The sequence below is a fragment of the Aricia agestis genome, chromosome 11, assembly GCF_905147365.1.
Source record: "Aricia agestis chromosome 11, ilAriAges1.1, whole genome shotgun sequence".
Classification (NCBI taxonomy): Eukaryota; Metazoa; Arthropoda; class Insecta; order Lepidoptera; family Lycaenidae; genus Aricia; species Aricia agestis.
The window spans coordinates 15,432,008-15,442,988 of NC_056416.1; the positions used below are offsets into that span (position 1 = coordinate 15,432,008).

The window sequence follows — 10,981 nt, forward strand, 5'->3', positions numbered from 1 at the left end:
AAAAACTTGAACGTGAATTCTGCAATTTGAACCTATTAGGGATTCCAACAAACTCGAATCCGAAATGAAGTGGTGGTTTAAACATTGTGGTGCAATCTCTGAAAAAGATAATCATTATCGAGAGAATCGTTTACTAGTAATCAAGTATCGAGACCAGACCATGAAGATTACTTATATCCTGTCGATATTTAAAAAAATATTTGATCCCTACTATCAAATTAATCAATGCGAAACTTCAATAAATGAAATTAAAAAGTCAAATAAATTAGATATTTTTTGAGATATTTACTCATAAGTTAAATTTTAGAAGAAAAAAGCTTCCTTACTTTTGTTTTGGCGTGTAATGATCGAAATTTACTGTAATCCGTGACCTTGGTAAGATACAGCGTGATCGCAATGGCAATCTGAATCGACCCAATCGTTGCTAGTAATGTAGAATGGCGCTTTCATAATCTTCCATCCGACTATTATTATAAGCATGGAGCTTCTGCTAAAATGATACTGGTTCCATATCTTACTCTCATACTAAATCATTAATTTACATCATACATATCATTAGTTTCAGTTGATGAATAAGTTATGACGATAACGACGCCTCGCCCGCGCCGTCGGATATCGTCTCGCACTAAAAAGCGTTGTCGCAACATCAAAAACTTCTTCTGCAAAGCACTGAGTACGCCGATTTGTAAATATTATACTAAATTTCTTCTCCCTATTTGTTAAGATTAAAGGCAACCATTCGTTACAAACGTATGCTAAGTCAACCATTTAACCGTCAGTTCTTTTGCAGATACTAAATCAGACACAAACAACAAAAACCAATCGTCTCCTCAAATAAGCATCTCCGACCTTAAAGAAAAGATAAGCAGCCTCGAAACCCAACTCAACAAAATAAGCAAGCATTGTTATAGCTCGACACAGATAAACGATTGTTCAGACCATCGGAACAAACAAACTTTACCCGAAAGTAAAACGAGTGATAGAGCATCTCATAGACATTCAAATACTAATGAAACTAAAGTTTTGTACAGAGCAACAAGTAGTCATTACGAAAAAACCGATGCTAGCGAGACATCAAGACGTAAAATGAAAAACAATGATATTATGATACACGATACATCAGAGACTAAATATGAGGAAAAGAAATCTAAACGACCTAAAGTTCGTGAAATGTGGCAACAAGAAGATGAATTCGATCATTGTAAGAAATTAACTGCGCGACATCTTGCATATAATCAAAACACTATCAAAGAACGCAAAAAGAAACGTGCAATTAAAGAATACCAGAGAGCAATCAAAACAGAAAAGCAATATAAGCAGCCGCACAAAAACGAAACTAGATATTTAGACCCTTCGTCTTCAAATTCGAAAAAGATCAGACGCCGTACCGTGGTAGACGAAGACTTTATTTCTAGTATCATAAAAAAACAATACAAACCAACCAAAATGTTTGATGTGCAACACTCTAATATGAGTCAATTATCTGCGCCTGTGTGTCGAGATAAAGAATATTCCATGCGAGACAAAATTTGTTACGACTACGATTTATGTTCCTGCTGTTTTGATCAACCGAAAAGACATGACTACAAAAAGATTAACAGCAATGTCAGTGATATGAGAAGCGTTTGCGACGCTCGTTTATACAGTTCGAAAAAAAGAAGTCGATATCATGGTCATTCTAAAGGTTTAAATGATTTCAACAATGCTGACCTTTATGATCTTATTCCAGTCAAGGAAAAATCGAGCCCCAAAGCTAGGAAGAAAATTGAATATGCTTCGATTGCAAGCAACAAATATAATGAAGTACGTCCATCACCGAGAACTCTACGACCTCGATTAAATCTACAGGCAAAAATGTATGATGAAAGTGATGGAATCAGTCATAGTACAAGTTTTCATAATAAAAATCAAAGCCAGGATGAAATTAACGGTACATCTGACAACCGTACGGAGAAAAATAATAATTTAAGAAGAGGAATGTCTACCCTTTTATTTCGAAATATTGAGTCGCATGACGAGAATGTAAACGAAAGTAAACAAAGCACTGATACGGACAGAAACCTTGCTGAAATTAAAGATTTACTACAGAGTTTTATAACAGTAATAAACGAAAATTCGGCACATGGCGGCAACAATACTAAACTATCATCAAACAATAACAACTTACACGGGTTATCCGACACAAGTAACTATCAAGCAAATGCAACTACAAATCTTAATAATACCAATATAGGAAATACCTACCCTCACTATAACGTACCACCAGTTATGCCAATTTTCCCCAACAATTGCTGCTATCCTGTAATGCCTATTTATCCAGTCAACTATTTACAAAACGGATATCTGTTTCCTAATGTCAGTAACACCTGCAATTCAAGTGCTAAGGCTTCTAAACAACCCAAACGAAGTTCATCTACGTGTGATCATAAACATGAAAGTAATAGCAGTAGCGAAACTCACGAGCTTCTCAAAGAAATTCATAACTTTGTTACACAAAATCCCATAACAGTCAATAAGAAGGAAGACTTAAAATCAAAGCACCGACAATATTTTGTAACTAGAAGTGTTGGGGACAGTTCTATTGCTTCGAATTACAATAAAAAATATATGAATACGAAAAGATGCGTATCCAAAAGTTGCGAGGCTATTGGACGTGGGGACTCCTGTAATATCTACTCTAATACAAGTTTCTCTGATACAGCGCTCGAAAGGTTTAGCGTTGAAGCAACGCGTTCCACAACTGATTTCAACCCCACATTTGAAATAAGAGAAGTGAGTACTTGCTTAACATTTGGGCTATGTATTGATGTTATGTATTTTTATATTTTAATGCACTATTTTTTCAGATAAAAACTAACAAGCTGAAGGATATCTTCACTCCTTGGAAATGGGGAAAAAAGAAGAATGACGTCTTAGACGAGATAAGCGAGGGTGAAGATATCATAGAAGAAGATATTGAAGAAAGGCCGCCTCCTTTCAGGCAGAACATCACAAACTATGCTATGTACAGTCAAGAATATTATCACCCACCTCCAATAAAACGTCAACCATACAAAACTATGAAGCATAGCACTCCAATGGCGAGTCCACGCTTTACTCCTCGTAACACTGCAAGAAACCACTCTCCATACTATCCCGATCATCCAAACATTCCTCCGTACTATCACGACAACCCCCAAACTCCTCCCTACCAACGTTACCACCCCGAAGGTCCCATGCCGCAAGTCCCATTATGCCTTAAAGAAATAGAAGTAAAAAGTGCAGGGACACAAAGCGAGAGAAAAATGTCCCTGTTCAAAAAGTTACTAGTTCCTAAGAAAGTTAAAGTAGCGAGCGAACCATCGGAGAAAAGTAAACCACCGGCTAAAACCAAATCTGGTATTTTTAACTGGAAAACATTGAAGGAGAGCGCCAAAACTGGAGCTATTCCAAAAGATTTTACTTTTAAAACCCAACAGCAGCTCGCACAAGGAGATACCAAGATGAAGAATGCACTAATAAAAAAATTGTTTTACAAAAGAAATCCTTTTTCGCCAAGGAATCTCATAGTCAAAACGCTCCTAGGGAACGACCCATCTAGTTATGGTAATCCACCTAAGTTGATTAAACCTAAATATTTCATTTAAGTGTAACAGAATTGGTTTCCGTTAAACATGTGTTCAGTTTTATGTTTAGTGTACATTCTTTTCGAAAAATATATTTTGAAAATGCAAAATGTTTTTCAAATTTTTGTTGGGCTCCTACAATAACATTATGTTTCTATTTTGCAAACATTCCTTCCACTAATATTGCAGTGAAATGGGTTGATAGTTGATACCCTACTTTAAGAAACTTCTTCCAAGTTATCCGTAATAAAAATTGGAAGCAGAATATTTAGGTGCGTGATATTTTTGTTTAATTTTGTGTACTACAGGCATAGAAATACAATGCTAATTCGATGCTTACATATAAATTGAGTATAGCCATAGTATAGCTACCTCAATAAATCTATGATCAACACTTTTAATTATTGTACTTTTTGCCAATGCTTTGCCACTACCGACAGAAAAAATCGTCGATCAAAAATGACAATTTGTTGTTGTAATTTTTTGCTTTCGGTTTCGTTCAAAATAAATTTAAAAGTGATATTAAAAGTAAACAAAATAAGAATATTGGAGTCAAGATTTGCAAGCTAACACTGAATAAAATTTAAAAAGTGTACAAACTACCGATGAAGAAATCAAGATGAGCCAAGAAGATACTTGTAAACCAAGATTTAAAGGCATTGAAAATTTCTTACGACGCATAGCTTTTAATTTAGGTAAAACAAGATAAATAAATAAATTTTAAATTATCTATTGTCCTGTCGGCAACAACTTACGTATTATAATTTATAGGAATTTATAATAATGTATTATGTAAACGAGGAGAAAGATTCATATACTTATCACATGCTTTTTAGGTAACTCTCCATCCCAGACGGAAGTAAAAATAATCTCGTGTATACCAATAGATGTCACCGATCTTCAACAGAAAATACTATTGCTGGAAAAAGAATTAAGTGATGCCAAAAAACAAAAAAGTGCAGCTAAACATAAAATCAAAATCGATTGCAATAGATTAGATAGAAGAGTAATATATGACTCATCAGCAGCAAACCAGTCTGTAGCCATCTCCCAGTGCGACAATAGCCCGTCTCTCGACTACACTTTGGATCAAAATTTCTCGAACGTGACTACCGAATTATCTTCTCACTCGAAACCTCTCATTGAAGCGATATACGAGCGAGCCATGTCGGAACAAACCATGAAATCCAAATGGGACAAACGCAAGTTCAACGCCAACAAATGCGTAAAGAACATTTTCAGAAAACGGAAAAAACAAACACAGAATAGGGGACAGACTCAATTCGTGTACTATGCACATACAGATTACGGGCCGAATTTACCTGAAATGAACAAACTGAGCTACTCGTACTTGTCTGATGTGTTCCGAAAACACTATGATCCTAAACTGGTGCTACGGGAGTGTTCAGACACGAGCCACTTCTCTGAACCAGTTTGCAGGGATTTAAGTCACAGCAAAAAATCAGTGCCATATGACTCTGAGGTATGTTCATGTTGTCACGGTAGATTTCAAAACGTTGATATTTATATGAACGATGAGGATAAAAGTGACGCAGCAGTCTTCCCACTTAAAAAAACAGAAAAGGTTAAAAATGAACCAAGCATAGTTGATTTACTTCCTGTTAAAGAGAGATCTACTAAAAAGAAGCCTAATTCAAGAAACGATAATAAATTAAAAATACATTACAACATTAACAACGCGGAATGGTCGCTACAACATGATACTCAACATACGCACTGCTACAATTATGCAATAGACAATAATAGAGAATTCAAAGTTTCTAAACAAACCAAATGTAAGAATACATGTCAAAAACATACTATACACAGTAAAGCTGGACATCGCGAGGCAACAAACATTTACAAAGGGTCATGCACACCTGTAAAAATACATAAAAATAAAGTTGAGAAAAGTTTAAAAGAAAACATTTCAAGTATCCAAATAAAAACCGCTATCTGCGACTGCACCAAAACAGAGGCTATGTTGAACGAAATAAAGAAGATGTTACGAACAGTCTTAAATGAAATAAAAACTAACACTGAAACTCGTTATATCAAAGATGACGAAAGGAAGAGAGACGCTGTGATTCAAAACGATTCCTCCGGTAACGATATGCAACGCTCGACGTTTCTCCATAGCTTTATGTACAACACCTCAAATTATTGCACAAATCCCTATCTCTTGCCATTCACAGGACAAGTACCTTTAACACAGTACTGTTTTTCAAACATGCCTTTGCAGCCTATAAAATGTCCCACGAAAGAAGCACCACAAAGTGCTCTATGCCCCAAATCTGCTACTACTCGATCTACAAATACAGATAATGTAGAGATTATCAAACCAGATAATAAAGAAACAGGTGAACTTATAAAAGAAATTTATAAATCAATCAAGACAAGCGCGGATAATCCAAGTAATGCTGGATCTAGCAATGATGAAATAATAGCTGCCACCAACGATTCTACATCAAACACAAAGATTAATCGTACGTGTAGAGATGTAAGCCTGAATGTTTCGAATGTGAAAAAAGATGCGCAAGTGGAAGCTCTATTATCCTGTCTGACTTCTTACACAGCCAGCAATGTGGTATGCACTGCTATAGCTCCAAAATCTGGATTCGGTGTTAAAGAAAATGATGCTCATAGGTTTACCAAACATGATGATATATCTGAAGAAGATGAATATACTGAGACAGTTGTTTCAAGTAGCTATGTAACGGGAAGCACTAAGGTAATCATTTATTTTATAAATAACATTATTATAATAATACACGGGGTATGACACCAGCAAACGTATACATTATTCATTTAATCGGATCAAATACTGACATCCTACCTATTACTATGATTTTTACAGGTTCCAAAGAAAACTGGTGTTCTAGCAAAAATGCTATCCGTTTTCAAGAAAAACAAAAGTAATAGAGACGAAGAAACAGAAATTAGTGATACAGACGACTACGAGACTGTATACACTGTCTATACAGATAAGGCGAATAACACGCCCAAAATAAGAAGACCTGTTGGAATCAACATTAGGGTACCACCGAGTCGTAACAAGAACAAACGTAGGTCAAAGGAGGAATGCAGAAAACAGTGGATAGACGAGTTGTTGAACGAACAAAGCAGATATTACGCTCCCAAAAACAATACGCAATCTTTCAAGTCCTACCCGAAAGCAGTGTATGGTAGAGATTATGAAGCGAGAGCGGCAATTGTGGTACCAAATCGTAATTATAATTATTATATACCGAATCGGCCCAAATATGAGAATGCAAATAAAATGTGTAGATTACCAATAGGAAGAAAGAAAATTTCGTACCTAAAGAACGCGAAGTTAATGCGTTGTGGAAGAGATTGGAAGAAATTCATCATGGAGTCCTAGATATTATGTTATTAAATTTTGTAAATGTTATGTAAATAAAAATATTTTTAACGAATAAATATTTATTGTCCATTTAAAAACTAGACTTATTCGATAAAAACTAAATACAATATGCGATTACCCACTCAACAATATTTAGCTGAACAATAAACAATTTTGAAGTGTATAATTTAAAAAAGTCAGTATTGCTTGAGATGATAATAATTATTTACATAATGCCTTATAAGCAGCTTTTTTAAAATAAATGCCATTACAGTGTAATCAAATCTACATACCGAAGCTAAGCACTTCATCGAAAGATGCATGTTTTGTCTTGCCGTTTACCCTTCCGCTTTTCAATCTCCTGAATTGCATCAATTGAGGCGAAGTTTGAGTCCAGTATATTACAGGAATGTGTTACGGCAACTTAATATTGCTCTTTTCAATAGACGACGAGGTGCGTATGTAGTTGAGGTCGTCGATAACGAATCTGAAATCAACAAAGAAACATTATTATGTAACTTCTAGAGTTTAACGTCCAACCATACCAACTCTAAGTGGAAATCTGTTTATTCTATGAAAAACATATTTTGTTAAATTGATAAAACATGTTATTCCTGGTATTTCACCAGAAAATTAAAACTCTATAAGAGAAAAACCGACGTGGAAGTTGCTATCTTCGTCTTTCCTTTATTCATTTTTAATGACAATAAAGTAAAAGGAGCGGAGCAATGAAAATTATTTATTTTATAGCGCGCGTCTTGGCTACACAATCACGCTTCGCTTCGTTCATGAAACAGTTTTAAGGGTGCGTTTCCACTGACGCGGAGAGGAGTTAAGCGGTGCCCGAAATTACCAATCATGCTATTCAGCGGAATGACAGCAAAGCGGAGCGAAGATTTCGATCATGGTGATTGGTCAATTCGGCACCGCTAAGCTCCGCTCCGCGTCAGTGGCAACGCGGCCTAAAAACCAAAATAGAGGATACCTATAGAACAGCAGCGGCAGCGGCGCGGTGCTTAAATGCCAGAGCGCATGCGCGTCCCACGCGTAGTATTTTGGCGGGAAGTCAAACACCTCTAGCGTGAGCGCCGCCGCCGACAGCGCCGTGAACGCCAGCAGCCACCACGCGTGTCGCCGCCCCGCCGCCCACTCGCGCCCCGCCCACAATATCCAGATTAATGAGCCAACAACACCTGCAAGTTAAAGGTGTTAGCGGGCACAGTTGATTGATTGATATCTTCTTCCATAATACCGTAAAGTGTGTAATTAAATTGTCTGTTTCAAAATATTCTGATAATAATTGCCAGGTCATCTACCTAGTAATTGTTATCAGGTTTTTTTTGCGTTACGTGTTGACGAAGCTTTAAAAAGAGCTTGCTCGATACTATAGGCGATTCTAAAACAAGCTTAGTACAATTTATTTTATTACCTTAATATAAAATACGTAGGCAATATTATAACCAGGTTAAAATATATCTTTGAAATGCAAGGACGGCATTATCATAGTAAAAGGATTATCGTTCTACGATAATGTCCTTTCTTTTCTAGATTAAAAAAAAGTCATAATATTATGTTTAAAAATACGCAAATAATATCGGTAAACGTTTTGCACTTTAAAGCTGTTTAACGAATATCTTTTAAAATATGATAATATCATTATGAGAAAATTCGTACCAAAGAATAAATTGACATGCATGTTGTAGTCATAGTCAATACGGCCAGAGTACAGATATCTGACGTGCTCCGCATAGTACAGCAATGTCGCTAATATTATTACTGTCACCAGCTTCTTAGCTCTGTAGAAGGCCCTAAAAATATAAACAGGGTACATATTAAGTAACTGTGTAACGACCAAACAAATAATTTTGTTGTGTTTCTCTCTGGGATTAGGGCTCCTATACCTAGCGAAATAAAACAACAATCTCGAGCTGTCAAATGAAACCGAAATTGATTTACGTCTGTGTAAAAATTTGTTTACTGTAAATAACAACTTCCTAATGGTGTGCTTATATACAGGCAACTAAAATTGCTCAACTCCAGTCAATTCTCGTCAACTTTGACGTCACGACTACATCAAGCAATTTGCGGCAATAAGCAGCAATATTGCGCAATACAATATTGAGTGATGTGGCCATCGAATATTTGAGCGATATGACATCGAGCGATATGAATTAAATGGCTCCATATTGCTCCATATTGCTCCATTCATGTCGCCGAGCAATTATTGCCGTAATTATTACCCGTGTAAGCGCTTCTTAAGAGATCAAATTGTCAACGTGCCGATAAGTGCCAACTAGACATCAAACAAATTTAAAAAATTGGTTCCGCTGTCATGTATCACACATCTCTTTTTACCATGCAGTGTTACTGATAGTGACTTCTCGCTTGCTCAGGCCTTTGTTTATCTATTCCGCTAGGTATATTAAATTTATGTCCTAAACAGGTGAATTATTTTGACACAGTTTTTACTTCTTTTTCAAATGTTGGTCACAAATAGACATTTTAAATATTTCTTCAGAAATTTATTGTTTACAGTGTAATAAAAAATATTTTTCTTTGCATTTTCTATGAGTGGTGCATATTATGTTGGCATAAAGATTGAGGGTGAAGAGCGAGCAGACAGACAGACACACTTTCACATTTATAATATTAATGATATAGGAATATACCTTATCACAGCTGCAACAAACAAACTCATAACCATGGACAGGGCACCGGCATAATCCATAAACTCTGTGAAGTATACATCTCTTGTGTGAAACACTATGGACCATACCCAGGCATTCATACATATCTGAAACAGAGGATTAATTTAGTAAAATGAGTAGTCTATGTGCATTGAGCTTACACACAATGTTCATAGACAAGTTACTTTAAACTTAACTGCAATAAAACAGCACACACTCCCAAGATCTTTTGAAGTTACATGAAATGTTGTAAGCAATTATAAGACAATTATTCCTATATAATTAACACAATTATTTCTAAATGATATAAAAATTAAGTTTTATAACAAACCCAAGCAAAGGCATGCCAGAATAATACAACTGGCATGGTACGGACTGGAAATTTACTCCTCATCTTAGAGTACATGTACGCATTTGCCACCAAGTTAAGTATCGATCCAAACACAGAGGCTGGTTCTTGAATACCAAATACTCTTCTGATTGGCCACTAGAAACACATAAATTAAAGGATAATGGAAAAATTAAGACAATTTAGGATGTATTTTAGCTTCTATTTTTATTTCAGATGGTATTGTTGTTTCAAATGCTGCTAGTGTCTGACTATGAAAGACAACTTATTAAGTCATAATTATTAGCAAATTATGCTTGATGTAGTCAATAAAATGAGCAGTAGTATTAACAAAACCTAAATACATATTGCTTACTTTCCCGTGGAATTTTGGTATCTGGAAGCCTCTTTCTTCGAAGCGATCCACTGTATCGAACATACAATAATAGCGGCAATTATCTCCGCAACTCCATAACGCTGGTATTGGTGGTATATCTTTTGTAGCCTTTTTGACTACACCTGCAAATAAATTTGAAAACATTATCTACATTATCTGTAGATGTATTTCATAATATGAATACTTAAGTACTAATTGTTTAGTCACCTGAAGTACAACGATTCTTAACACATTCTCTCAAGCAGTTCTGATAATAGGGAGATCTATCACCCTCACTGCACAAACCATATGAAAACAAAGATAAAAATAAAAGTATCTCTGTTTGTACCATTCTTGTAAACAATTTGTACTCAGAGGTAACTTAAAAGTTTTGTTTTAATGTTTTTATATTTGATTGAAACGCATTTTTCATACAATTTATTTTTTGCTTTTCGTCGACGATAAATATTTACAAGGAAGCCGGTTCTTCTTCTTCTACTTCAGTTTAGCTGCTGACTTACAAATTGCCAAGAGCTCGGATGCGCCTTTGCAATAATTGCAAAGGCGCATCCGAGCTTAACTTATGCCCCATGCAAAGTTTGCATGGGGCATAAGTTAAGC

At 35.6% G+C, this 10,981-nt stretch overlaps 3 protein-coding genes across 3 annotated transcripts; 2 read left to right on the forward strand and 1 right to left on the reverse strand.

Annotated features, from left to right (window-relative positions):
- The first annotated feature begins 254 nt into the window (after window positions 1-254).
- On the forward strand, window positions 255-3,715 carry LOC121731937 (uncharacterized protein DDB_G0283697-like). Its single transcript, XM_042121636.1, has 4 exons — window positions 255-375; window positions 560-673; window positions 791-2,772; window positions 2,847-3,715. The coding sequence occupies exons 2-4, from the start codon at window positions 580-582 to the stop codon at window positions 3,624-3,626; spliced, it is 2,856 nt and encodes a 951-aa protein (XP_041977570.1). The 5' UTR covers window positions 255-375; window positions 560-579; the 3' UTR covers window positions 3,627-3,715.
- A 406-nt stretch (window positions 3,716-4,121) lies between these two features.
- On the forward strand, window positions 4,122-6,987 carry LOC121731938. The gene is made up of 3 exons (XM_042121637.1): window positions 4,122-4,300; window positions 4,442-6,336; window positions 6,463-6,987. Exons 1-3 carry the CDS (start codon window positions 4,225-4,227, stop codon window positions 6,985-6,987), a joined length of 2,496 nt encoding a protein of 831 aa, XP_041977571.1. The 5' UTR covers window positions 4,122-4,224.
- Window positions 6,988-7,095: 108 nt separating this feature from the next.
- On the reverse strand, window positions 7,096-10,810 carry LOC121731950 (post-GPI attachment to proteins factor 3). The gene is made up of 7 exons (XM_042121663.1): window positions 10,589-10,810; window positions 10,361-10,503; window positions 9,988-10,143; window positions 9,639-9,763; window positions 8,644-8,777; window positions 7,955-8,162; window positions 7,096-7,456 (listed from the first exon to the last, which is right to left on the reverse strand). The coding sequence occupies exons 1-7, from the start codon at window positions 10,710-10,712 to the stop codon at window positions 7,384-7,386; spliced, it is 963 nt and encodes a 320-aa protein (XP_041977597.1). The 5' UTR covers window positions 10,713-10,810; the 3' UTR covers window positions 7,096-7,383.
- Between the last annotated feature and the right edge of the window lie 171 nt (window positions 10,811-10,981).

Coding starts and splice junctions, on each gene's coding strand:
- LOC121731938 (XM_042121637.1), top strand. CDS start 4,225: ATGAGCCAAGAAGATACTTGTAAACCAAGATTTAAAGGCATTGAAAAT. Junction 4,301..4,441: donor ACGCATAGCTTTTAATTTAG/GTAAAACAAGAT, acceptor CATGCTTTTTAG/GTAACTCTCCATCCCAGACG. Junction 6,337..6,462: donor ATGTAACGGGAAGCACTAAG/GTAATCATTTAT, acceptor TGATTTTTACAG/GTTCCAAAGAAAACTGGTGT.
- LOC121731937 (XM_042121636.1), top strand. CDS start 580: ATGACGATAACGACGCCTCGCCCGCGCCGTCGGATATCGTCTCGCACT. Junction 674..790: donor CTTCTTCTGCAAAGCACTGA/GTACGCCGATTT, acceptor GTTCTTTTGCAG/ATACTAAATCAGACACAAAC. Junction 2,773..2,846: donor CCACATTTGAAATAAGAGAA/GTGAGTACTTGC, acceptor CTATTTTTTCAG/ATAAAAACTAACAAGCTGAA.
- LOC121731950 (XM_042121663.1), bottom strand. CDS start 10,712: ATGGTACAAACAGAGATACTTTTATTTTTATCTTTGTTTTCATATGGT. Junction 8,778..9,638: donor TTTGTTGCAGCTGTGATAAG/GTATATTCCTAT, acceptor TTATATTTTTAG/GGCCTTCTACAGAGCTAAGA. Junction 7,457..7,954: donor CTGCCGCTGCTGTTCTATAG/GTATCCTCTATT, acceptor TGTTGATTTCAG/ATTCGTTATCGACGACCTCA.